The sequence below is a fragment of the Macaca fascicularis genome, chromosome 20, assembly GCF_037993035.2.
Source record: "Macaca fascicularis isolate 582-1 chromosome 20, T2T-MFA8v1.1".
Taxonomy (NCBI): Eukaryota; Metazoa; Chordata; class Mammalia; order Primates; family Cercopithecidae; genus Macaca; species Macaca fascicularis.
The window spans coordinates 4,151,028-4,178,474 of NC_088394.1; the positions used below are offsets into that span (position 1 = coordinate 4,151,028).

Here is a 27,447-nt window from a genome sequence, read left to right on the forward strand (position 1 = left end):
GGCTTCCGGCATGACGCAGTAGAGAAGATGGCGTGGTAGGCGCGTCGTGCCCCTGAGGGCTTTTTCTGGTGAGGCGGGGCTTAAGGGTTGCGGCTCCGCTTTCTGTCCTGAGGCTCTCAGATTGCACTCTGGGTTCCTGGACGCAAAAACTCGGAGTGGCTGCGTGATGCAGAGTGAACTGGGTCCTCTGGGGACGCGTGGGGAACGAGGCAGCCCGGAGTGCCTGCCTTGTTGCCCTTCGGACCTCCAGTCCATTCGGGTTCCCCAGTGAGGCCTCCTTTAAAGGGCTCGGTGACTCTTGCCCTTCACGCTAAGAAAACACTCGTTTCCTAAAGCTCGACTGCGCCCTTGTGCTGAGCGGTGGGGACACGAAGACAGCACAGAAACACTGTTTACCCTCAGCGAGCCCCCAAACTGTTGGCGTGGATAAACCCACCAGAAACAAATTACAGCGTTAGGCGGGTTAAGATGGAGCACCCTGAGAAACGTTACAGACAGGACCGGAGAGTTCAGAGGATCAGGATGCTTCAAGAAGATGGGAGTAGTAGTGTCATCAGTCCTCATCCTGGGGTTTTTGTCTTTGATGGTGCACTCCTTGAGGACATGAAATTTTTCTTCGACGTTTCCAATACCTAGGCTCAGGGGCCCTTCCCTGATTGGGAGGGGTAGAGACCAGCTGTCTCTCGTGTTTATTATCTATGGAAAGGATGAATTAGGTCTTGGCGACTTAAGGAGGGAAAATTTTGGTGAGCAAAGGCACTTATATGTTCCTAGACCAGGGGTTCTCAACCAGCGCCCCCCTCCCAGGGCACAATTGATACTGTGTGAAGACAATTTTGTTATCACTACCGAGCGGTGCTACTGACATCTAGTGGGTGGAGACCAGGGATGCAGCTAAACATTCTACAAGGTTCACAGGGTTCCTATCCCACTCCCCACCCCCAAGAACTCAAAAAAACTATCTGGCTCAAAATGTGAGTGTGCTGAGGTTCTGAAACCCTACCCTAGTATGACAGCGGAAATGGAGAGAGCAGATGTTGGAGACATCTCAGCAGGAGACCGTATTGAGTTTTGTCTCTCTTTTTTTTGAGAGTGTCTCGCTCTGTCGCCCAGGCTGGAGTGCAGTGGCGCGCAATCTCGGCTCACGGCAAGCTCCGCCTCCCGGGTTCACGCCATTCTCCCGCCTCAGCCCCCAGACTAAGTGGGACTACAGGCGCCCGCCACCATGCCCGGCTAATTTTTGTATTTTTAGTAGAGGCGGTGTTTCACCGTCCTAGCCAGAATGGTCTCGATCTTCTTACCTCGTGATCGGCCCGCCTCGGCCTCCCAAAGTGCTGAGATTACAGGCGTAGGCCACCGCGCCTGGCCTCATTTTGTGTTCTTTATAATGCTTAAGTATTTGATGCGCAGTTGGTTAATCAGGTGTGATGAGCCCAGTCTTCCTTTTATTTTTTCACCTATTCATTCATTTGCCAGATACCTATTTAGCACTAAACACTATTCAAGATGCTAGGATTCCGCATTGAGCTGAAAAACCTTACATTCTTGGGCGGGGGACTTGACAGACATTAAAACTTATATGTCAAGTAGTAATATATGCTATGAAGTTCCTGCAAGATGGAGTTTCTCTTCCTACTACCACATACCATTTATTTACTTCCTTCTGAGTGCCAAGCACTGGCCTGGATACTTTACTGATATCTCTACTCTTTTCCTGTATCCTGCAAGATGGATATTATTTATTTATTATTTATTTTTTTGAGAGGGAGTTTTGCTCTGTCCCCCAGGCTGAACTGCAGTGGCGCAGTCTTGGCTCACTGCAACCTCGGCTTCCCGGGTTCAAGCGATTCTCCTGCCTCATTCTCCCTGTGATTACAGGCACCTGCCACCACGCCCTGCTAATCTTTTTTGTATTTTTAGTGGAGACGGGAGTGTCACCATGTTGGCCAGGCTGGAGGCTGGTCTCGAACTCCTGACCTCAAGTGATCCTCCCCTCGCGCCCCCCCCCCCCCCCGCCTCGGCCTCCCAAAGTGCTGGGATAACAGGTGTGAGCCACCGCGCCCAGCCCTGCAAGGTGGGTGTTATCCTCAGATGATGAAAAGTGGATCATAGGAGTTGAATAATTTGCCCCAAATCACTTAGTAGGGAGTTAAGCTTGGACTCAAACCAGATTCACCTGAAGGATAAAGTCTGCGTTATTTCCACTAGTTAACCTTGTGTCCCATATGCACAGCTGACTTGAATGGGATGAGAAATCTATACCTTCTTTGCTAGAGTTAAGAAAGTGAAGTAGAAACGAACTCACACTGACCTCTTTCTGTTTCCAGAGTAGAGTTTTTATCAGAACTAGCAGGAGGTGATTCTTCAGAGTTGCAGCAACTGAATTAGGACAATAATTATAAGAGTGTCGTCATGGAAAGTGAGCAGTTTTTCTTGAAGGCCTAACTGAACTGGGTGAGCCATTAAGACATACAGGGTTTATCCTATATCTTAACTTTGACAAAGTTGTGTGATGATTTTACTAATATCGAGAAAGTCATAAAGGTTATGGGATTGACTTGAAATCAGTTTCTGGAGGTTCGATTCCTTTTTCGTCTAGGTTGTCACGTTGATTGGCTCTTCGAATGTGTGGTAAGGTGGTGGACAGCCGTAAAGTCACTCTAAATTAGTAGATGCTTGTTCAGTTGTTAGAACTTTTCGTTTTGAAGCAAAGGCTTCTCAGATTATGAAAATTATTAGTATGACTGCTGTTAATGATATCGATGAGCCTACTGATTAGATAACATTTAATGTGGTGTACACATTGGGTTAATTGGAGTAATGTTGAGGCACACTGATAGGCTGAGCAAGTGCTGTGGGAAAAAGGTTAAATTAACGCCTATAAATATAATGATGAAGTGGATTTTAGTGTAGGTCTGATTAGGTATATAACCTTAAAATAGGGGGAATCAGTGGACAACGCCTCCTATGATGGCAAATACTGCTCCTATTGATAGAACATAGTGGGAATGGGCTACAACATAATATATATCTTGTAAAATAATGTCTAATGATGAATTAGCTAGTATAATGCCAGTTAAACCTCTTACTGTTAATAGGAAAATGAATCCTAGGGGCTCAGAATATTGTGGGAGATCATTTGATATTACTACCGTGCAGTGTAGCTAATCATCTAAAGACCCTGACTCCAGTAGGGATAGCAATAATTATAGTAACGGAGGTGAAGTATGCTCGTGTGTCTACGTCCATTCCTACATAGGAATGTAAATATATGGTGAGGCCATACGATAAATCCTAAGAAGCCAATTGATACTATGGCTCATGCTATGCCCATATACCCAAATGGTTCCTTTTTTCCAGAGTAATATGTTACGATATGACACATTATCCCGAAGCCTGGAAGGATAAGGATATAGACTTCAGGATGACCAAAGAATCAGAATAAATGTTGATACAAGATAGGGTCGCCCCTGCCAGCAGGGTCAACAAAAGTAGTATTGAGGTTACGATCAGTTAATAGTATGGTAATGCTGGCGGCTAGGACTGGGAGAGAAAGGAGGAGAAGGACTGCCATAATGAGGACTGATCACATGAAAAGGGGTGTTTGATATTGGGACAAGGCTGGGGGTTTTATGTTAATAACTGTCATAAAGTTAATGGCCGCTAAAATAGAAGAAACACCTGCCAAGTGGAGTGAGAAGATGGTTAGATCCATAGAGGCTCCTGCTAGGTTTCCTGCTAAAAAACTGTCCAGCCAGTTCCAGCGCCGGCTTCTACTACTGAAGATGCAAGTAGGAGTAGAAAAGATCGGGGGAGAAGTCCGAAGCTCATATTATTTATCTGGGGGAGTGCCGTATCAGGTGCACCAATCAGAGGGACTAGCCAGTTGCCGAAACCCCCAAATATGACTTGTATGACCATAAAGAAAATTATGACGGCCGGGCGCGGTGGCTCAAGCCTGTAATCCCAGCACTTTGGGAGGCCGAGGCGGGCGGATCACGAGGTCAGGAGATCGAGACCATCCTGGCTAACACGGTGAAACCCCGTCTCTACTAAAAATACAAAAAACTAGCCGGGCGCGGTGGCGGGCGCCTGTAGTCCCAGCTACTGGGGAGGCTGAGGCAGGAGAATGGCGTAAACCCGGGAGGCGGAGCTTGCAGTGAGCTGAGATCCGGCCACTGCACTCCAGCCTGGGTGACAGAGCAAGACTCCGTCTCAAAAAAAAAGAAAATTATGACTAATGCATGGGTGGAAACAGTTAACATTGTAAATCTGATCTTCTCCTGGCAGAGTTCCTGGTTGGCCTAATTCTGCTCGAATTAGAAGGCTTAAGGCAGTGCCCACTATTCCTGCTCATGCGCCGAATAGTAAATATAGTGTTCTGATGTCTTTGTGGTTAGTTGAAAACAATCAACGATTAATGAACATAAGTGGGAAAAGGGTAAAATGGCTGAGTAAGCATTAGACTGTAAATTTTTTTTTTTTTTTGAGACGGAGTCTTGCTCTGTCCTCAGGCTGGAGTGCAGTGGCTCAATTTTGGCTCACTGCAACCTCTGCCTCCCAGGTTTAAGCGATTTTCCTGCCTCAGCCTCCTGAGTAGCTGGGACTACAGTCATGCGCCAGCACACCCAACTAAATTTGTATTTTTAATAGAGACGGGGTTTCACCATGTTGACTAGGATGGTCTTGATCTCTTGACCTCGTCATCCACGCACCTTGGCCTCCCAAAGTGCTGGGATTACAGGCATGAGCCACCGTGCCTGGCTGGATTTATCTTTTTAATTAAGATTGTGATAAGAGCTATAATGTTCAGATGAGAAATCAATGTGAGCCTAGCATTGTGATAAGAGTTCCTGTGAAAATAGTAAGGGAAATAATAAGTTGAGCTAATGGGTTAATTAGTACAGGAAGGGTATAACTAACATTTTTGGGGTATGGGCCCGATAGCTTATTTAGCCAACCTTACTTTAGGACTTGGTGTAATGGGTAGCACAGAGAATTTTGGATTCTCAGGGGTAGCTTCAATTCCTTAGTTCTAGAAATCAGAGGATTTAAACCTTTATTGTTTACTCTATCAAAGTAATTCTTTTGTCAGACATATTTCCTATATTTGGGGTGGGATGCTGGAAATTAGAATAGGCATTGAGATACATCATATGCAGAGTGCTGGTGTAAGCGGTAGGACATTTTTTCATAGAAGATATATAAGTTGGTCATAGTGGAATCGGAGGTATGCTGTTCGAGTTCATAAAAACGGTGGTTAAAGAATGGTCTTGGTAATGAAATTTGTGGTATAGAGTTCTGGTGACTATACAGTGTGTAGTGCTCCTCGAAAAATGGTAGTAGTTATTTATTATGATAATATTCATATATTCTGCTATAAGAAGTGGGCAAAAATAAACCTGCGGCATATTCGATGTTTAAGCCTGAGACTGACTCTGATTCTCCTTCTGTTAGTTCAAAAGGGGCTCGGTTAGTTTCTGCTAGTGTGGAGATAAATCATATTATGGCTAGGGGTTATGATGGTAGCAGTGAGAGGAATTCTTGCATTGTGATGATAAGTGCATGTAAGTTAAATGAGCCACTTATTAGTAGAACTGATAAAAGGACAATGACTAGAGTGACTTCATATGAAATTGTCTGGGCTACAGATTGTAATGTGACGATTAGTGCATAATTTGAATTAGATGCTCATCCTGATCATAGGATAGACGGCTAAGCTTGATGTGGCTAGTATAAATAGGAGGCCTATATTAAAATTAGAACATCTGGTATGCGGAGGGGAGTTCACAAGAGGAGAGCGATCAGAACGGCTAGGGTTGGAGCAGTAGCATAAAGGGTAATAGACATTGAGAGACGTACAGGTTCTTTGATGAAAAGTTTTATTGCATCGGCGAATGGTTGAAGCAGTCTGTAGGGACCTACAGTGTTAGGACCTACAGTGTTAGGTAATTGTATGTAGCCTAAGATTTTTCGTTCAATGGGTATAAGGAATGCTATAGCGATTAAAGTGGTAATAATAAGTAGGAGAAGATTGATTATAGGCATATCATTAAGAAAAGGAGTTGAACCTCTGATTTTAAAGTTTTAAGTTTTATGCAATTGCTGGGTTCTGCCATCTTAAACGCTGTTCTTGGGTAGGGTGTGTGATGATTTGTTAGATTGAGACAGCATCATTTATGTGGGCAAGGGTGCTTTGTGGAGTGGGCCCTGTTTCTCTTGTCCTTTTGTACTAAGGAGAAATGTTAAATAGATAGAAACCGACCTGGATTACTCTGATCTGAACTGAGATCACATAGGACTTTAATCACTGAACAAACGAAGCCTTAACAGCGGCTACACCATTAGGATGTCCTGATCCAGCATCGAAGCTGTAAACCCTATTGTTGATATGGACTCTAGAATAGGATTGCATTGTTATCCCTAGGGTAACTTATTCCGTTGATCAAATTATTGGGTCAGTGTGTGCTAACTCGCTTAGACTAGTGCGGTCTTAGTTTAGGTTGTTTGGAGGTTGAATTGTGCTCCGAGGTCACCGCAACCACATTTTAAATTTCTTTTATTTTTTATTGTTTATTTTTTTATTTTTTAAGACAGAGTGTGGCTCTGTCGCCAGTCTGGAGTACAGTGGCGCGATCTTGGCTCACTGCTGTCTCTGCTTCCCGGGTTCAAGCCATTCTCCTGCCTTAGCCTCCTGAGTAGCTGGGATTACAGGTGCATACCACTACACCCAGCTAGCTAATTTTTGTATTTTTAGTAGAGACAGGGTTTCAGCATGTTGGCCAGAGTGGTCTCCATCTCCTGACCTCGTGATCTGCCCGCCTCAGCCTCCCAAAGTGCTGGGATTACAGGCATGAGCCGCTGCGCCCGGCACCCCAACCAAAATTTTTAATGCAGAGATAGTAGGCTAGGGCCTGTAGCCTTTTTTTGAGTTTCTGTTTGCATTAATGAATGAAATCTCCATAGGGTCTTCTCATCTTATTTGTTTATACTGTCTCTTCACAGATAAATCAGTTTCACTGATTGAAAGTAAGAGACAGCTGAACCCTCGTGTGGCCATTCATACAAGACCCTATTTAGGGAACAAGTGATTATGCCACCTTTGCACTGTCAGGATACCGCAGCTGTTGAACATATGTCACTGGGCAGGCAGTGCCTCTAATACTGGTAATGCTAGAGGTGATGTTTTTGGTAAACAGGTGGGGTAAGATTTCCCGAGTTCCTTATACTTTTTGTAATCTTTCCTTAGAGCATACCTGTGTTGGATTAATAGTATAAATGGGGTATTTATTATTTGTTAATATTAGGCTTTTAACTATCAGTGGATTATTCTGGTTTGATGTAAGCTTATATAATGGAGAATATCTTCATGTTACTTATATTAACATTATTGCTTCTATTAAGTAATAGATTAGTGTAATGTAATGTTAGGAGTTCAGTAGAGTGATTAGGATTTAAAATAATTGATGTTGAGCTTTAAAGCTTTCTTTTTTTCTTTTTTTTTTTTTTTTTTTTTTTTTGAGACGGAGTCTCACTCTGTCGCCCAGGCTGGAGTGCAGTGGCTGGATCTCAGCTCACTGCAAGCTCCACCTCCCGGGTTTACGCCATTCTCCTGCCTCAGCCTCCCGAGTAGCTGGGACTACAGGCGCCCGCCACCACGCCCGGCTAGTTTTTTTGTATTTTTTTAGTAGAGACGGGGTTTCGCCATGTTAGCCAGGTTGGTCTCGATCTCCTGACCTCATGATCCGCCCGTCTCGGCCTCCCAAAGTGCTGGGATTACAGGTCTTTTTTTCTTCTTTCTTTTTTTTTTTTTTTTTTTTTTTTTTTTTTTTTGAGACAGAGTCTCACTCTGTCGCCCAGCCTGGAGTGCAGTGGCACGGTCTCGGCTCACTGCAACCTCTGCCTCCTGGGTTCAAGAAATTCTCTGCCTCAGCCTCCCAAATAGCTGGGATTACAGGCACCCACCACCACGCCCGGCTAATTTTTTGTATTTTTAGTAGAGATGGGGTTTCACCATCTTGGCCAGGCTGGTCTTGAACTCCTGACCTCGTGATCCACCCGCCTCGGCCTCCCAAAGTGCTGGGATTACAGGCGTGAGCCACCGCGCCCGGCCTCTTCTTTCTTTTTTTTGAGATGGAGTTTCGCTTTTGTTGCCCAGGCTGGAGTGCAATGGCGCAATCTTGGCTCACTGCAACCTCTGCCTCCTGGGTTCAAGTGATTCTCCTGCCTCAGCCTCTCGAGTAGCTGGGATCACAGGCATGTACCACCACAGCCAGCTAATTTTGTATTTTTAGTAGAGACGGAGTTTCTCCATGTTGGTCAGGCTGGTCTCAATCTCCCGACCTCAGGTGATCTACCCACCTCGGCCTCCCAAAGTGCTGGGATTACAGGCGTGAGCCACCGTGCCTGGCCTTAAATGCTTTCCTAATTGGGGGCTGCTTTTGGGCCAACTATGGTGGTAATATTTTTTACTCTTTGGAGCAAAGTTATTTCCTAGGGTCTAAAAGCTGTTCCAAAGAGGGACAATATTAAGGATGGGAGGTTTGTGTCCTGTAAAATGCATCCTTTCTCCTCTGCAGGTTATGTTCACCTGGTCCTGCTCTGAATGAGAATATCCTGGTGCCTGAAAGGCCTGCTCTGTGATGGAGGGATTGCATTGCCTAGCAAGGTGTGGGTGCTTTAGATAAGTCCTGTGTCTGAGTCACACCTCTCCCCCAAACAGATCAATACAACTGGCTTTCTGCCCAAGAGACGACCGAAGGCCAGGCACGGTGACTCACTCCTGTAATCCCAGCACTTTGGGAGGCCCAAGCGGGCGGATCACGAGGTCAGGAGTTTGAGACCAGCCTGGCCAACATGGTGAAACCGCGTTTCTACTGAAAATACAAAAATCAGTTGGGTGTGGTGGCACGCGCCTGTAATCCCAGCTACTCAGGAGGCTGAGGCAGGAGAATGGCTTGAACCCGGGAGGCGGAGGTTGCAGTGAGCCGAGATCACGCCATTGTACTCTAGCCTGGGCAACAGAGTGAGACTCCGTCTCAAAAAAACAAAAAACAAAAAACGAGAAGGGGGACTAAAGTGGGGTTGGGTACTATGCAGCACGGTGTGACAGAGCTGTGGATCTGGGGTGGAAGGGGCCACAGACCTTCCTGCACTGCCCTAAGCCAACAGGACCCTGATGTGTTCTATGTTCCTGTGGTGCTAAGGCCTTGACCACTCTTTTATTTTTTCCTCTTTCCAGCTTTTATTTTAGGTTCGGGGGTAAATGTGCAGGTTTGTTACACAGGTAAATTCCATGTCGAGGAAGTTTGGTATACAGATTATTTTGTCACCCAGGTAATGAGCATAGTACCCAATAGGTAGTTTTCCAGTCCTCATCGTCCTCCCACTCTCTACCCTCTAGTAGGCCCCAGTGTCTGTTGTTCCCTTCTTTGTATCCATGTGTACTTGTAAGCTCCCGGTTACAAGCGAGAACACATGGTATTTGGGTTTCTCTTCCAGGGTTAATTCGCTTAAAATAATGGCCTCCAGCTCCATCCATGTTGCTGCAAAGGACATGATTTAATTCTTTTTTATGGCTGTGTAGTATCCCATGGTGTATATGTACATTTTCTCTATCTGCATCACCATTGTGGGCATCTAGATTGATTCCATGACTTTGCTATTGTGAATAGTGCTGCAGTGAGCATATGTGTGCCTGTGTCTTTTTGGTAGGATGATCATTCCTTTGGCTATATGCCCAGTAATGGGATTGCTGGGTTGAATGGTAGCTCTGAGTTCTTTGAGAAATCTCCCAACTGCTTTCCACAGTGGCTGAACTAATTTACATTCCCACCATCAGTGTATAAACATTCCCTTTTCTCTGCAACTCACCAGCATCTGTTATTTTTTGACATTTTAGTAATAGCCATTCTGACTGCTGTGAGATAGTATCTCATTGGGGTTTTGATTTGCAATTCTCTTTTGATTAGTGATGAGCATTTTTTCATGTGCTTCTTGGCCACATGAATGTCTGACTGCTCTTCTAATTCTGTTCTGCTCAGCTGCACCTGCCCCGCCTGATGATGGGTGAGTGAAGCCTCTCTCACAGTGAGAACACCTGTAAGACTGTTCACCAGTGTGGGTTTTTCAGTGGGCACTGAAGTGGGAGCTATTGTTGAAGCTTTTCCCACACTGTGCACACTTGTATGGGATTGATTTTCAATGTGAAAAGAAAATATAAAAACTATTATTGGAGTTATTTCTAAACAGAACTAACATTAGAATAGCCTGAATCATCAGCATTGTCTTTCAGAAAAATCAGATTCATCAAATAGATCTTTGGCCTACAACTGTTAGAGAATTATGTTAACATCATATGTAAGAATGCTACATTTTCTAGGATTTGACATTTTCAGTGATCGAGAATTACTGTATTTTGTAAAAGGAAATACCACTACTAAATGCTGTAAATAGAATGATGTCCTTTGCTTCCAAATTTGATATACTAGAGCAGTGTGAAAATACTAAAAGCAAGATGACCAGGAGTAGTGGCTCACACCTCTAATCCCAGCACTTTGAGAGGCTGAGGCAGGAGGATCACTTGAGGCCAGTTCAAGACCAGCCTGGTCAACATGGCAAACCCCGTTAGTCGGTCATGGTGGTGCAGGCCTGTAGTCATAGCTACTTGGGAGGCTGAGGCATGAGAATTGCTTGAACCTGGGATGCAGAGGTCGCAGTGACCTGAGATTGCACCACTGCACTCCAGCCTGGGTGAAGAGAGAGACCGTGTCTCAAAAAAATAAATAAATAAAATAATAAAAGCAAGATATTTTGTGGCAAAGTTATCTCAGGGTAAACACTGCAGCTGCAAGCACTGCTGGCAAGTATTCTTGGGGCAAATGCTTAACTTTTCAAAAAGCTCAAGAGACCATGATTCTTTTCACCATACCTTAGACAACGTCCTGCTACCTTGTGTGCACCAGCCAACAACCGTAGACAAATGTACCTGTCTTCTACCACTTTTTATCTATGGCGATTTCATAAAAGTTTAAGTATCTGTGACTCATCATAGATGAATTTTAACTTTGGTTCCTAGTGCATCTCGTTCCCATCCTTCCTTTCATCTACGATTCTCATCTACCAAACTCTTCAGGAGTCAGAATCTCCTGATGAACCGTGTTTTTCCCTTGCTTCTGTGATCTTCACTCTCATGATGGCACAAACCCTTTCCAACCCAATTCATTTCCTCTTTTCCCTATTTCCTACCCCTAGAAGGCTCTGCATGTCCTACTTCCCTGAAGCAGACTCTACACTTACATATATGTCATTTTCAGGACCCTGCAGGCTTCTGCATGAGTATAGTTTCTAATGGAGAAAATTACAACCAAAGGCCAAGGAAATGGAGGGAGAAACAACTTTATTTTCATCAGAAATTAGTAATGTTTATAAATTTGTTTAGTTTGTAAATTATTATCAGAAATAGTAATGTCTATAAACCACTTTAAGAGACAATCAGGAACTATGATGAGGGCGATAATAAAAGGATAAGTCTTATAAAAAATTAACCTGGATGTTACGCTTGCTCTAAGGCTAAGTCACTTAGGGAAACAAATTCAGTATTATCCAATGGCTTAATCCTCCTTCTTTTTGTTCCCTTTTTGGTGGTGGCTGGGTTACAAAGAGTAGTGTCTTCTTCCCTGAAGTTAGTACTAGTATGGCAGGTGCCTAGAGGTCAATTATTGGTTTAGAAGAGATTCAGGCTCTTAATTTCTACATGTGCTTCCCAGGAAAGGGGACACTTTCTTTCTCAGCCCTGTGTGAGGACTACGTTAGCCCAGAACGTGTTCTCAGATCACTGGGTGCCCATTCTCAGTTCTAGGAACAGGAAGACCCTGGTTTCCTGGCAGAATTTATGGACCCTACAGCTTTCTCTCCATCAAACTTTAAGTCACAGTAAGATAGGACTCTGGAGTCACAGGCACACCCAGGAGAGGTCAGCATCCTTATGCTGATTCCTGGTCCTGGACATGGGTCTTAAGATCCAGTAGTCAGTAGGTCTGTTGCCAAGTCACGGACTGGCTAGATCTCTCCATAACAGAAGAAAGCCCTAAGGAACGCATACATGCTGACCCGAGGAACTAATCTGACAGTTTTCCTACACACTCATAACACATCTCTTCCTTCCTGTGATGAGAGTACTACTTTCGAGTGTACTGTCTGATGACGGGTGAGGGCAGAGTTCTTACTGAAGCCTCTCTCACAGTGAGAACACTTGTAAGGCTTTTCACCAGTGTGGGTTTTTCGGTGGGCACTGAAGTGGGAGCTATTGTTGAAGCTTTTCCCACACTCTGCACACTTGTATGGGTTCTCCCCAGTGTGGATGCGCCGGTGAGCACTGAACTGGGAACTGTTGTTGAATCTCTTTCCACAGACAATGCACTGGTAAGGCTTCTCCCCAGTATGGGTCCTCTGGTGGACAATGAGGCTGGAGCTCTGGTTGAAGCTTTTCCCACACTGCCCACACTGGTAGGGCCTCTCCCCTGTGTGAGTTCGTAGGTGGGCAGTGAGGTTGGAGCGCTCACTAAAGCCTTTCCCGCACTCACTGCACTTGTGAGGCTTCTCGCCTGTGTGGATTCTCTGATGCCGAACAAGATAAGAACTTCGGCTAAAGGTTTTCCCACATTCTGGACATTGAGATACTTTTTCCAGTTCGAGTGCTGGCTTGTGGGGAGAATGCACACTCTGAGAGCAGTTTTTCCCACAGAGGATATGTGTACAGGCTTTGTCCCTGGCACAAAAACTCTGGTGACTCATCTTCTCCTGGGATGGGGTTTTCTCCTCACTCTCCCCTGGAGAATTTCTACATTGCCTTCTTGATGTTGGCTCGCTCTCCAAGCCTTTTTGTAGCTCAGAGTGCCAAAAAACTCCTCTGGACTTTCTCTGTAAAGCCTTGTGTATTTCTCCTTCCTCTGAGTCATCCCATTTTAGATTTTCTTTTTTAATCTCATTCTTGATCTCAAAATCTGGAAAAAAAACCCCACAGAAATACAATGGACTATAGAGAAGGAAAACAATGGAATGCAAAGTTATAACTATACTATGTAGAAGAAATATCTAATTGAAATTCTTCATGTGATTAAGTCTCCTGCTAATTAACAGCTTTTTATTTTCTAATTGTAATATTTTTGAGCTCCAAATTATTACAGAAAAATTATGCCCTAAACTCCAACTTTTCTCCTATCTTTTTTCGGATGTTCTGACATAATGACAGACTGAGGCAAGACGTCAAGCTCTATGTCATCTGCCAGTCTGTTTATAGGTGTACCCTCAATTCTTGAATGTTCTAACTTCTGGCAGCAGAACAACAAAAGGCAACCCTGGTCTTGGCCAGCTCAAACAGGAAGAAAGCAAAGTGCTAAGTACCCAGCCAGCATAGGCTCAGGCTGTGAAAGGCAAGGCCATGCTAGAGGAGGAGAGAGAAGATAGACCTGGTCTGGAGGCCTAACCAGCAGTCTGACAATGCAAAGTAGTGAAACTCCATGGGAAAAGATGAACTTAGTGAAAGAGGTTGGCAAATGCAAAATCAGGGCTCTAAAATGCAAGAGGAATAATCTTTAAACTCCATGAAAACCAAAACTCCTGGCTTGGATAGGGTGACACATCAAGATGATGATAATGCCAGGATCAGTGACAGCTCCCAGTCAATTGCTAGACTAATGGCCTCTAAAGTGGACTTTGCCATCCTTTGACTATCAGAGCCAAGGGAGTCTTACCAAGTCTGTTTGGGAACAGCACTGGCAGGTCAACTTTCCTGACTTCCTGGCCAGGATTCCTGAAGTCCTTTTCATCCCTGTCTGCACCATCCACAGTGCCATCTTCTACCTCCGTGGGCTCCCCGTTCTGGTGATTCAGCTCTCCCGCCTCAATATCACTTCCTTCTTGGCCAGGAACAGCATCACTTGCCATAGGAGGTGCAGAGGCCCAGGAGCTTGAAAGAGCATCCATTTCCTCGTAAAAGATACAAGGCTCAGGCACACAGCCTCTCCTCACTTTGCGGTAACTCAACTGTAGGCTTTTGAACTTGGTGCGACACTGTTCTGGGGTCCGCAGAAAACCCCGATCCCAGAGTTGTTGCGCCATGGCCCTGTAGATCTGGCTGTTCTGCTGACAGGTTTGGAGTTTTCCATAAAATTGAGAACTACTAAGAATAGCCAGGAGCGTCTTGGTCTCTTCATAGCCCCAGGGCACACCTGTTGCTGGGAGACAAAGAATAGCTCAATCAGATCTGTCAGTTAGATCATGGAGGACTGTACATACTGCAGTGTGAGGTTTTAGCAGCTTAAAAAGTTACATCCTAGGCTGGGTGCGGTGGCTCACACCTGTAATCCCTGCACTTTGGGAGGCCAAGGTGGGCGGATCACAAGGTCAAGAGATCAAGACCATCCTGGCCAACATGGTGAAACCCCGTCTCTACTAAAAATACAAAAAAAATTAGCTGGGTGTGGTGCCATGTGCCTGTAGTCCCAGCTACTCAGGAGGCTGAGGAAGAAGAATCACCTGAACCCAGGAAGCAGAGGTTACAATGAGCTGCGATTGTGCCACTGCACTCCAGCCTGACGACAGAGCAAGACTCCATCTCAAAAAAAAAAAAAAAGTTACATCCTGGTTTCTCAAACTGTGCCACAACTGGCTGTTGTTATTTCTAGGAAGAAATCTCACTGTGGCCATTTGTCTAAAACATGAAAACTTTTAGTATAATACAAAAGACATTCCCTCCACTGAGAAGGACTTGTAGGGTTATTTACTCAAGCTGCCTTTTAAATTTGTCTTTAATTATCCTCAATCCTACTCATTTCTCCTGGAGAGATGGCTGGCAATAAGGGTAGTGTCTTGCCTGCCTTGACAGTTGTGGGACTTCCTGAGGGTGGCCACATAAGAGGACACAGCGAACAGGTGACGCTTGAGTAAAGCAAAGATTCAGGGGACAGAGGAGCTGGTTGTAAGGATATAGCTGCCTGTTCCCTCCCTGATACAGGAATACCTCCTCATCTGGCCCATCTCTATCTGTTTATATCTCCTGTCATCCTTGTAGATACAAGAAAATGACAACAGTTAACACACCAAGGTAAGAATAAGCAGTAAACATCTGAGAAGAGCAGTTCAGGATGACTGGCTACTCAAGAACCCTCACCACACACTCCTGCTGCCCATCTGGGCCAGTTGATGAGGACTGATTTGACTAGAGCTGTCCCAGCAAGTGCACTCCAACATCTGGTTGTGATATTCTGAAGGGCACCAGCCTCTTCTTGTCACCCCCTCTGCTCCACACTGAGCCACCGTCACCTCATGCCTGGATCACTGCCATAGCCTATCTGGTCTTCTTGCTTCCACTCTGGACCTTTTACAGTCAACCTTCAACCCAGCAGCCAGAGGGAGTCCTCTCCTTTGTTATTCAATTTAACTAACAGTGCCTACAATGCCAGTTTCTAAGAAATATAAATATTACATGAACCCTGGCTTCAAGGAGGTCACAGTCCTGTAGAAGTCTCTCTAGCAAAAAGAGACATGAATAAATGTTTACATAGAGTTAAGTGCCAAATAAAGTGAAATACTCAAAGTGGTCCTTTTAAAACTATTACTCCTCTGCCCAGAACCACACAAGACTCCCCCATTTCACTCAGAATAAAAAAGTCCTTCATGTAGGGCCTGACGATCCTGTATTAGTACTTCTCAAATTATCTATGAAGGATGGGAGTCTTGTGCTTATTTCTTTTGTAAAATACAATAAAAATACAACTGAAAAGTGCAGCAATGTTAAATTGTTATAAAAGTTTCTAATTGCTCCCTCTCAGTCTCAGCTGACAGCACTCATTTGAGCTGGCTTTCTGAGCTCGTTTTCTCATTACTCATGGGTGCACTCTGTGCCAGTAAACTGGCATGCCCACCTCGCTCCAAGCTGTCATTGCGTCTGTCTTACACTCTTCCTCCATGTGGGATATGGCTGCATGGCTCATCCCTCCTCCTTCGGTAAGTCTTTTCATATGTCATTTTCTCAGTGAGAGTGACCCTGAGGACCCAAACTGAAAACTGAAAACCAACCTCTGTCCTGGCACTCCCATCACTCTGCTCTGCTGTTTCTCTCCCATCGTGCTTATCACCCTCTAACATCTTCTGCCGCTTACTGATGATGCTATAGTCTATCTCTTCCCACAGGGCAGGAATCTTTATCTGTTTGTTCACTGTTGTATACCTAACGACCTAGAAGTAGGTCTGAGATACTATAGGCACTAAGTTAATACTTGTGGAAAGAATGACTTGTCCTCCCACATTCTGTCTCAACTCTTACCTCTAATTTTAAAGGATCCTGAATGGTTGACAAGAAACCAAAAGTGTGTGGGGAATACAAGCCTTCATTTGATAAGCCTAATGTTGTAGAAATTAAAATTACAGGTACCATTACATGAAATATTCAGAATAGTGCAATCCATAGAGACAGAATGAAGACTGGTGTCTGCCAGGGGCTTGCAGGGGGAGGATGGGGAGAAACTGCCGGATGGTTGTGGGATCATACTTTGGAGTGATGGAAAGGTTCTGGAACTGGACGTAGTGGTAATTACACAACACTCTGAATGTGCTAGATGCCAAAGAATTGTTCACTTTACAGTGGTTAATTTTATGTCATGTGAATTTCACCTAATAAGTTAAAAATCACAAATACAAAAATATTTATATCTCACTTTATTATCCATATATATTTAGTAATACAAAGCTCAAGAAGACACTATACTCTCCTGCAACTGGACAAAGATAAGGTGCAGGAGAAGCCTGAAGAAGCAGCAAGAAATGGCATATGCTGAAGCCAGGAAACTGGGAGTTCCTGGCAAAGGAGGGGAGGGATGGCAGGGGCAGAGCAGGGAAAAACCACACACCACTGGGGAGGACAACATTGTAAAGTGAGGCAGGGGCAGTGTCACAGGGCCTGTGTTCACGGCCTTGTGTAGTCCCTCCCACCCTGGGCTTGGCCAGGAGAACCCTGCATGTGAAGCAGCAGACGAGACATCTAGGCCCAGTGAGCTGCAGAGTGTCTGTCTCTGAATCTGGATAGTCAGGGAGGCTGCTCTGAGGAGGAGGCATTTGGCCCAGATGGGACAGAACTGATTTGAGAAAGGCAAGAGAGCGGTCTGTTTGGCAGAACCTTCCCCAAGTGTCCTGAGATGCTGGGAAAGGGCCTGGAAGGCCCGGGCATAGTAGACTGTCCTAGTTGGGTGGTTTTATTTGTTAATCTCCTGTGCCACTGGAGAAACTCGGGAGTGACTACTGCTACCTGTGTGCATGAGCACACGTTCAGCATGAGCACATCTGTGCTCTTGTTGGCCACCTGTCTGGCTCCAGCTCCGGCCTGCTTGTTCTGACTCTGTCTCACTATCACTTTTTGCTTCTCCACCCCCTCACCCTTCATCTCCCATGTTCTTGACTGCCTGTCACACATGCTACCCCTTTCTTTTGATTTCTGCCTGTGTCTCTCTTGCCTGCTCTGGTTCCCCATTTACTTCCTCCTTTCCCTCCACCCAGCAGTCTCCCCACTCCCTCTGTCTCCCTTCCTCTCACGTCCTTCCAGCTTCTCTGAACAACTGAACACATCCACCTGGACCTGGAGGGAAGATGGATCCTTACCCAGCGAGATGTGTCTGTTCTTCCTCTGCGTGGCACCCCTGTAGAGGGCCTTTCGTGCAGGGCCTGGGCACATCCATTCTTGCTGACAGAGGGATACAGCTCTGTTGTCACACGTGGCTGGTCCCTGTAACAACACTGGAGCTGGCTACCGGTAAAATAGCACCACTCTAGCCTGGGGTGGGGGCAGAGACAGGATCACAGTTGTCAGATCAGGGGCAAGGCAAAGGCAGGGGAGGTCAGCCCCCAGGGACAGGTTCTGAGCCGTGTGATGATGTCAGAGTGGACACAATCAAAATAACCCGAGAAGCCCCGTGGACCACACAGAATCCTTCTCATGTCTCTGGAAATGAGGGTTTTGGGGTGAGAGTGGGTAATCAGGAGACAGAACGCATCAACCACAGCTCACCTGGGACCCAGCTGTCCAGACCACAGCACCTGTCTCCTGGTCGTGGAGACCTGTGTTTTGGGGCAGGTTCCTGGGAGCCTGAGGAGCAAGCCAGGCTGGGGGAAAAAACAGCCGCTATTAGAGGGCGGCTTCCACACAACAGCACAAAGCAGAAGCTCTCAAAGTGGGCTCCTGGGCCAGCTGCATCAGCAGCCCCTGGCAACCCATCAGAAATACAAATCCTGGGGCCCCACCTCAGATCTTCTAAATCAGAAATTCTGAAGGTGGGGCCTGGGACTCTCCCACCCTGGATGAGTCTGAGGCAAACTCAAGTTTGAGAACCACTGCCACAGCACACGGCCTCTGTGAGTTGAGAAGTTCCTTTCATGAGATTCCTCTTGGCATAAGAGCTTTAATTTTTTTTTTTTTTTCATTTTAAAGAAAAAGATACATGTCAGGGAAAAAAAGAGAATCATAGTGGGAAAACAAAAATATCTCCATAGCCCTGCCACCCAAAGATAACCACAGTACTCTTTAAAATACCACAGTAACAGAAACCTTTTATATTTTTCAGACCAAGATAATACATTTTTTCTCAAGTCTCCAACTTCAAGAATTATACAAATATGACTGTGACATTGCTTAAAAATATAGGAAAAATTTTTTAAAAATTGTACAATCCCAGCACTTTGGGAGGCCGAGGCAGGCAGATCACGAGGTCAGGAGATCGAGACCATCCTAGTTAACATGGTGAAACCCCATCTCTACTAAAAATACAAAAAATTAGCCGGATGTGGTGGTGGGCGCCTGTGGTCCCAGCTACTCGGGAGGCTGAGACAGGAGAATGGCATGAACCCGGGACGCGGAGCTTGCAGTGAGTCGAGATCGCGCCACTGGGCTCCAGCCTGAGCAACAGAGTGAGACTCCGTGTCAAAAAAAAAAATTGTACCAATAAAATGAATCATGTTTACTACTTATTAATGAAACTTCAATGGCAACTCAGAGGTATGTGACCCCTGGAGAGGTAACAGCATTCCAGATCTGTGAGTGGCCCATGGGCCTGGGAAGCAGAGGGAGCCTAGCCTGGAAGGCAGCGAGTCCTGCTTTTTACTCACAGCCCCTGCTGTCCCAAAGCCTTGGAAATCACACACAGAGAACACAGGGGTTCCCAAGGATTAAAAGGAAATAAATGCTAAGTGGCAAAGTTTATAAAGATGTTAACAAGAGTATTACTTTGCTTAAAAAAAACTTGAATCAGCCAGGCACGGTGGCTCACGCCAGCAATCCCAGCACTTTGGGAGGCTGAGGTGGGCGGATCACCTGAGGTCAGGAGTTTGAGACCAGCCTGTCCAACATAGCGAAACCCTCTCTCTACTAAAAATACAAAAAATTAGCCGGGCATCGTGGCAGGAGTAGGTAATCCCAGCTACTCGGGAGGCTGAGGCAAGAGAAACACTTGAACCCCGGAGGCAGAGGTTGCAGTGAGCTGAGATCATGCCATTATACTCCAGCCTGGGCGACAAGAACGAAACTCCATCTCAAAAAAAAAAAAAAATTAAAATCTGAGACAATTTTCTACTTTATCAACACAATTTGCCAACTTAAACATCATCAAGACACAGTGTTTTTCAGGCTGGGTGTGGTGGCACATGTCTGTTTTCCAGCACTTTGGGAGGCTGAGGCAGGAGGACTGCTTGAACCCAGCAGTTTGAGGCAACAGTGAACTATGATGGCACCACTGCACTCCAGCCTGGGCGACAGTGCAAGACCCTGTCTCTTAAAAAAACTTACCTAGCAACCTGTAATGGCAGCTTTCAATTAAACAGAAAAGGCAGCAAGTATATAGCCAAATTACTTCATGGAAAAAGACTTATAAAAATACAGACCCTTGGTATATCCACGCAATGGAATATTATTCAGCCATCAAAAGAAACAAAGTACTGACATGCTCAAAACATGGAAAGTGACAAGAAGGCAGACACAAAAGGTCACATAATACATGTGATTCGATTTATATGAAATGTCCAGAACACGTAAATCCATGGAGACAGAATGGGGAGCAACTGTTTAATGGGTACAGGGTTTCCTTTTCGGCATGATAAAAATGTTTTGACACTAGATAGAGGTGATGGCTGCATGACACTGTGAATGTACTAAGCATAACTGAATTGTTCACTTTGAAATGGTTAATTTTATGTTATGTGACATTCCCTCAATTAAAACAATTTTTTTTTGGTAGAGACAGGATCTTGTTATGTTGCCCAGGCTGGTCTTGAACTCCTAGGCTTAAGCTGCCTCCTGCTCCAGCCTCCCAAAGTGCTGAGGTTACAGGCATGAGCCATCGCACCCAGCTAAGATAATTTTTTTAGTTAAAGTTTTCTAAGGCCGGGCGTGGTGGCTCATGCCTGTAATCCCAGCACTTTGGGAAGCTGAGGGAGGTGGATCACGAGGTCAAGAGATCGAGACCATCCTGGCTAACACAATGAAACCCTGACTCTAATAAAAATACAAAAAATTAGCCGGGCATGGTGGCGGGCGCCTGTAGTCCCAGCTACTCGGGAGGCTGAGGCAGGAGAATGGGGTGAACCTGGGAGGCGGAGCTTGCAGTAAGCCGAGATCGTGGCACTGCACTCCAGCCTGGGCAATGGAGCAAGACTCCGTCTCAAAAAACAAAAAAAGTTTTCTAAAAAAATTAAGACAAGTAAAAACAAAAAATAGAGCTCTGGAAGAAAGGCAAAAATAATACAAATATATTCTGGAAAAGATTAAGTTGGATGGGGAAGGGGATTTAATGTCTTCAAGTATATGAAGAACTGCTGTGCAGAAGGTGAAGGTAACATGTTCACCTTTAAGGACGCCTGATTCTTTAGTAACAGAATTGTAATAAAAAAGAATTATGCTAACACATAAAGAATCTCTGTTCCTACTTTAAGTGCTATTACCTTCAACTGAAATTTGTAATCTTGCTTTTGGATATGGATATATTTCTCTTTTATTTTTTTTTTTGAGGCAGCCCAGGCTGGAATACCAATGGCGTGATCTTGGCTCAGTGCAACCTCCATCTCCTGGGTTCAAGCGATTCTCCTGCCTCAGCCTTCCAAGTAGCTGGGATTACCATGCCCAGCTAATTTTTTGTATTTTTAGTAGAAACTGGGTTTCACAGTGTTAGCAAGACTGGTCTCGAACTCCTGACCTCAGGTGATCGGCCTGTCTGGTCTTCCAAGGTGCTGGGTTTACAGACATAAGCCACCACGCCTGGCCGGTTTTTGGATATATTTCAAAGGCATTTAGTCTGGAACCCTTGAGTGGACCCAGTTCAGACCTTTGTTTCTAGTAAATGATTGTTCCTCACCTGCCTCAGGTGAGGACAGAGGCTTCTGCTTACCTTCCGACTGTTCCCCTGGTCTTTGGTGTGAGCTCTGTGATCCCTTTAAAGTCGGCTTCTCTGGCTGAATCTCCTGTTTCCATTGGGATCTCAGTGATTCCCTGGTTGTTCCCAAAGGGGCCATCTCCTCCATGAGTACTTTCAAGTCCTTCTCAGAATCTGGGACCTGAGGACAGACCCCATCATCCATCACTACAAATTCCTGCCTAAGCTGGACTTTACAACTCCTAAGAGTGGCATTAAAAAATAATGTGTAACATAAGGAAGCAGAAGAGAAACATCTAGGAGCCACTGTATTGCTGCTGTAATAAAATAAAAATTAATAGAATTAGGTCTTTGAGGGTGCAGTGGTTCACGCCTATAATCCCAGCACTTTAGGAGGCCGAGGCAGGTGGATTATGTGAGGTCAGGAGTTCAAGACCAGCCTGGCAACATGGTGAAACCCCATCTCTACTAAAAATACAAACATTAGCTGGTGTAGTGGTGTGAGCCTGTAACCCCAGCTACTTGGGAGGCTAAGGCAGGAGAATCACTTGAACCCAGGAGGCAGAGGTTGCAGTGACCCAAGATCACACCACTGCTGTCCAGCGTGGAAAACACAGCAAGACTCTGTCTCAAAAAAAAAAAAAAAAAAAAAAAGTCTTTGAAGTGGTTAAGATTATTTATATGACAGCACCTAGCATAGAGCCTGACACATCAGAACTGTTAAAAACTGGTATATATTTGTTAGAAGAGAGAATGTCAGCTTTCACTTTAGCATGCCCCCATGACTTCCACACTAGGCCATTTCCTCTGCCCCCCCCCCCCAAATCCAATATCAGTTCTGTCTTCAAAAGAGACCTCCTTTGGTCCTCTCCACCTCCCAGCTCCATCAGGGTCCAGGACACTATCTGCTGTCTGTATCCTCTCTACTGCTGAACCCTCCAATCCATTCTCTCTACGTGGAATTCAGTGTGATCTTTTTAAAATCTAGACTCCTATCCCTCCATAGTAACAACACTCTTCAGTGGCTTCCCACTGCACACAGAATAAAATCCAAACTCTTCTTCGCAGCCTAAAAGGCCCAGCATGATTCTGCCCTGCCTCCTCCCTTTCTCTCACAGCACTCTTCCCCAGTCTCTGAGCTCCAGCCACAAGCCCTCCCTTCCTCTCAAACCTGCCCAGTCCTTTACCACCTTAGGCTCTTGGTATGTGCTGTGCCCTCTGTCTGGAGTACTCTCCCCCAACTCTTGGGACAACTGGTTCCTTCTCCTCCTTCAGTGTCACCTCAGAGAGGCCCTGCCTCACCACCTATCTCCCAACACTCCAGTTATCACATCACTGTGCTCATTTCCTTCCAAGTACTCATCTGAAACGATCTTTATGGTTTACTTTTGATTTATGATTGTCTGTTTCCCCCATGGACTGCGGGCTCCAGCAGGCCAGGGGCCATGCCTGTCCTGTTCACTGTAAAATCCCCAATATCACAGTCACTTAAAATCAACTTTTGTCTTTCAGAGCCATCTTTATTCCTTAAGTCCCATGCTTATAACAGACACCCTTAAAGGGAATGAGGAGAGGTACTGAGAGGCAAGTGGGGTCCTAAGAAATTATGTCAACCTCTATTACTACTACCCACCTCCACTTCTTGCTCTCTCCTTCACTTTCATGATAGGTGATACGGTTTTGCTGTGTCCCCACCCAAATCTCATCTTCAATTGTAGTTCCCATAATCCCCATGTGTCATTAGAGGGACCCAGTGAGAGGTAATTGATTCATGGGGGCAGTTTCCCCCATGCTACTCTAGTGATAGTAAGTTCTCACAAGATCTGATGGTTTCATAAAGGACTTTCCCCTTCACTCAGTTCTCATTCTTCTCTTTCCTGCTGCCATGTGAAGAAGGATGTGTTTGCTTCCCCTTCTGCCATGATTGTTTCCTGAGGCCTCCCTAGCCATGCAGAACTGTGAGTCAGTTAAACCTCTTCTCTTTATAAATTATCCAGTCTCAGGGATGTCCGTATAGCAGTGTGAGAATGGACTAATACAATAGGTTTCAAATAGGTGTTTAACCTATACACTCCTGCACTGTTTTATATTAAGAGTGTGGGCCAGGCACAGTGGCTCACACCTGTATTCCCAACACTTTAGGAGCCTGAGCTCAGAAGGTCAAGACCAGCCTGAGCAACATGGCAAAACCTCATCTGTAATAAAAAACAAAAATTAGCTGGGCATGGTGGTGTGCACCTGTAGTCCCAGCTACTTGGGGGGCTGATGCAAGAGGATCACTTGACCCCAGGAGGTTGAGGCTGCTGAGCCACATTCATGCCACTGCACTCCAGCCTAAATGACAGACCAAGACCCTATCAAAAATAAAATAAAGTAAAATAAAATAAAATTAAGTGTGATTCCGAGATGGTTAAGGATAAGAGGAGAGAGCATCAAACAGGGTGATGGAAGGGGACCTGGGCTAGGATGACTATTGGCATGCTGGGATTCCCACTCTATTTATAATAGTTCAGTTCTCCAAGCTCTACCTTCTTACAAGTGCTACTGCACCTCTCCATTCAATCTTACTTATGAGTAAGAGTCCCAGTCCCACAGACTTCAGACTAATTTCCTCAACTTTTTCCCTGATGCATCACCACCAAGCTGCTCTTCCCGTCTCTAAATTAAGTCAAAAGTACTAACTCCTCAATCCTACCAAATTTCATCTACATCCCCCTTCACCCGTTCCTCTTCCCACAGGCCGTGCACATCCCTACCTCCTCACTGGGAAACACAAGCATATCTGCTGCCTAGGTCCTTCCCATTCCAGCTATGCAGACTCTGGCACCTAGCAAGCTGCTTCCTGCTCTGATCACAGACCCACTCAGGCTGACCAACGTTCCTCTGACCTGTGCCCTCCATTACTCTAGGCCTCTCCCAGACTTAACCGATTTCAGTTGCCTTCCTCCTACCAACTCCTCCACAACCAAAGCTGGCGTGTTACTTTTCTCTTCCTGTGCCTTTCCCACCTCCCTGCTCCCAGAAGATATAAGCTGGTTACACTGATCAGATCTCACACCTAGTCCTGACCGTAAGAGGACATTTTATAAATCCATCAGTGTCCCATACTGAACACTTAATCTTGGCAGCAAGAACCAGGGCAAGGCTTGGCTCTAACTTAATTTTGTTGAGTGTACGACACATGGCACTCTGCCCTCAAAGAAGCTCCTAGCAAGAAACTAGATTTTCGTTCACCAGCATCTCTACTTTTCCTCCATCCCCTGAGTGAAGGATAGTTGTTCTTTCCCTGGCCTTGTTTTGGAGAATTTTTCTGAGTGTTTTTACCACTTTAATTAAGGACTTCAAACATTACTAAATATATGAATGTCTAACAGCTGTATCCACAGATGAGAAATTCTTCCCGTACTATAAGGGCATAGGACCAACCCGAGATAGCCAAGACCTTCTGTGGGCAGCAGAGGGCTACTGTGTGTTTCTCAACCAAGCACCCCTCCAGTAACTGGATTTCCCAACTTCTTCATAACCCAAACCACAAAGTTCCGACTTCCTTTTCTCACCTGTTGTCCAGGAGCTCTCTGTACATCCTCAACCAGAGCCACAGCTTCCTCCCCATTTTCTGGATGCTGCTCCCTCACCCAGGTCTGGATCTCCTCTGGCAAGATAGTCAGAAACTGCTCCAAAACCAGCAGCTCCAGGATTTCCTCTTTCGAGTGCGTCTTCGGCTTCAGCCACTGACAACAGAGTTCCCAGAGTTTGCTAAAAGCTTCATGGGGGCCAGTTACTTCCTGGTAGCAAAACTGCCTGAAGCGCTGACGGGAGGCTTCGGAGTCAGGACTGTTAACCTGGAGGGCTGATTTCTGGCCCTGTGTGGGATCCTTGTTTGAGGATGGGTGTGCCTCGGGACTCTTTGCTGCAGCCATCATTTGCTTCGACGAACTGGCTTACTCTGGTTGCCACTTCTACCCTGGAGATCAGAGTCCATCTCTTCCCACATCACTGGGAAACCATGTTCTCCTGCAAGGAATGTCTTTCTCTAATCCGTGAGACATGAGAGTGTCAGACATGTATAGAGACTCACAGCTGAAAATAAGGGCTCAACTTTGAAGGATGTCTGAAGAGGATGGAAAAAGACAATATAAACCTATCACATTCCTTCACTCTGCTTCTTGTGATTTACTTTCTATCCTTTTCCTCCCTCCACAAATCTATACCAATGATCCAAAACACTAGAAATATTTAAACTGTCTTTGCAAAAACTGTTAACAGTGAGAAGATTTATGACACTAAAAGAGATAGGATTTAACCAACTCCATCTTGCTTTTAACCTCCAAACTGCCCTTGGTCATTCCTGGGCATGAGGCAAGCTAGCTTTGGGTGAAATTTAGTTTATAGTTTGAATGATAATAACCCTTCCCAAAACTAAACTCCTTTGTGAAACTAATTAAAGACCACCAGGTTAGGAGGATGAGAGGGGCCTGAATTCTGCTAAGATGTAGGCCTAATGAAATGATTATCCAGAGGTCACAAGATTTGCAACTTCCCCAATTAAATAACATCACCATTGTAGAACCCAAGATTGGCCTTTTGAGATGTCTTTTCAGGCCTCTGCTTTCTGACAACCAGATGGCCCCACCCAGACTAGGGACTCCTCTGTGGCTCCCACCCAAAATCGCACTCAGCACACAAGAGCCATTTTCCACAGCCCTGTGAGTGCATCCCCAACCAGTCAGCATTCCCCGTTCCCTACCCAACTGCCTGTCAAAGCCCTAGCCTCTGAATTTCTGGGGAGGCTGACTTGAGTAATAAAACTTGTCTCCCATTTAGCTGGTTCTATGCGTATTAAATTCTTTATTGCAATTCGCCTGTCTTGACAAATTGGCTTTATCTAGGCAGTGGGCAAGATGAACCCACTGGGCAGTTACAGTAGCAAAAAATAGTTTTCTCCCAGCCAAGATTCTGTGTCTGCTAACAAGTTACTCAAACTGTTCCTGACGATGTAGTTCACCTGTTCCTTCCCTTCTTCCCTCACGTACCTAAGTCTTTTTCTTGTCCTTCCCTATCCTCAAGAAGCCTGGACTCATGTTCCCAGTCGCTACCCTCTCCTCAGGAGAGTACTAGTGTGTGTGCACTTCTTAATTAACTTCGTCATCACTATTATTCCACACACACACAACGTAGATAAGTGACTGTTTGGGTTTGCTGTATGTTTTTATTTTCCCGCATTCCTTTCCCACTTCTAATAGCAGCATCTTCTTCCTTTGTGAAAAAGTCCCTCTCAACCGGGTGTGGTGGCTCATACCTGTAATCCCAACACTTTGAGAGACTGAGGTGGGTGGCTCACAAGGTCAGGAGATCTAGACCATCCTGGCTAACAAGATGAAATTCCATCTCTACTAAAAAGACAAAAAAATTAGGCGGGCATGGTGGCACACGCCTGTAGTCCCAGCTACTCAGGAGGCTGAGGCAGGAGAAGTGCTTGAACCCAGGAGGCAGAGGTTGCAGTAAGCCGAGATCTCGCCATTGCACTCCAGCCTGGGCAACAAGAGCGAGACTGTCTCAAAAATAAAGAAAGAAAGGAAGGAAGGAAGGACGGAGGGGGGGGGGGGACAGAGAGAGAGAGAGAAAGAAAGAAAAAAAGAAAAAAAGAAAAAGGAAGGAAGGAAAGAAAGGAAAGAAAGAAAGAAAGAATGATTGATTGGTTCTGGTGGGGATATTAATTACAATACCTGCCTCCCCAGAAGTGGGCATATGACACACAGCTAGGCCTATTAAAATTCTTTTCTCAAATTTTACGTGAGAAGTAGGGAAAGCTCTTAATTTTCTGGGAATTGCTAAATTGGCCAAATGTAAGACCAGAGTTGTCTGCAACTGTGTCCCACTCTCTACTCCACTCTTCCGTCACAGGAGCCTGTTCACAAGAGGACAATATACTCGAGTCCTGAAAACATGTTTGGATCTCCAAGGCCAGTTTATGCAAGGCAATATTTTATTTTTTTGAGAGTTAATTTTAAAAATAGTTTTATATAATTTAAAATTA

The 27,447-nt window shown here is 45.3% G+C and overlaps 1 protein-coding gene and 1 non-coding gene across 10 annotated transcripts in view; one reads left to right on the forward strand and one right to left on the reverse strand.

Annotated features, from left to right (window-relative positions):
- Window positions 1–19,253, forward strand: LOC123570458 (uncharacterized). The gene is made up of 2 exons (XR_012429680.1): window positions 1–68; window positions 18,615–19,253. It is a non-coding gene; the product is annotated as an uncharacterized protein (transcript).
- The window catches only part of ZSCAN32 (zinc finger and SCAN domain containing 32), a 17,521-nt gene continuing 1,455 nt past the window's right edge, over window positions 11,382–27,447 (reverse strand). For 2 of the 9 annotated variants that reach the window (XM_005591070.4, XM_045381468.2), the window contains exons 2-7: window positions 24,968–25,521; window positions 21,426–21,591; window positions 18,062–18,156; window positions 17,656–17,779; window positions 13,755–14,237; window positions 11,382–13,004 (exon numbers count right to left, since the gene is read on the reverse strand). In XM_005591070.4, the coding sequence (XP_005591127.1) occupies window positions 12,145–13,004; window positions 13,755–14,237; window positions 17,656–17,779; window positions 18,062–18,156; window positions 21,426–21,591; window positions 24,968–25,333 (2,094 nt within the window). In that variant the 5' untranslated portion in view covers window positions 25,334–25,521 and the 3' untranslated portion in view covers window positions 11,382–12,144. Of the gene's footprint in view, window positions 13,005–13,754; window positions 14,238–17,655; window positions 17,828–18,061; window positions 18,157–21,425; window positions 21,592–24,967; window positions 25,522–27,447 lie in introns of those variants that run through there. The other 7 variants (XM_074028677.1, XM_074028678.1, XM_045381469.2 and 4 more) reach the window with 6 other exon arrangements.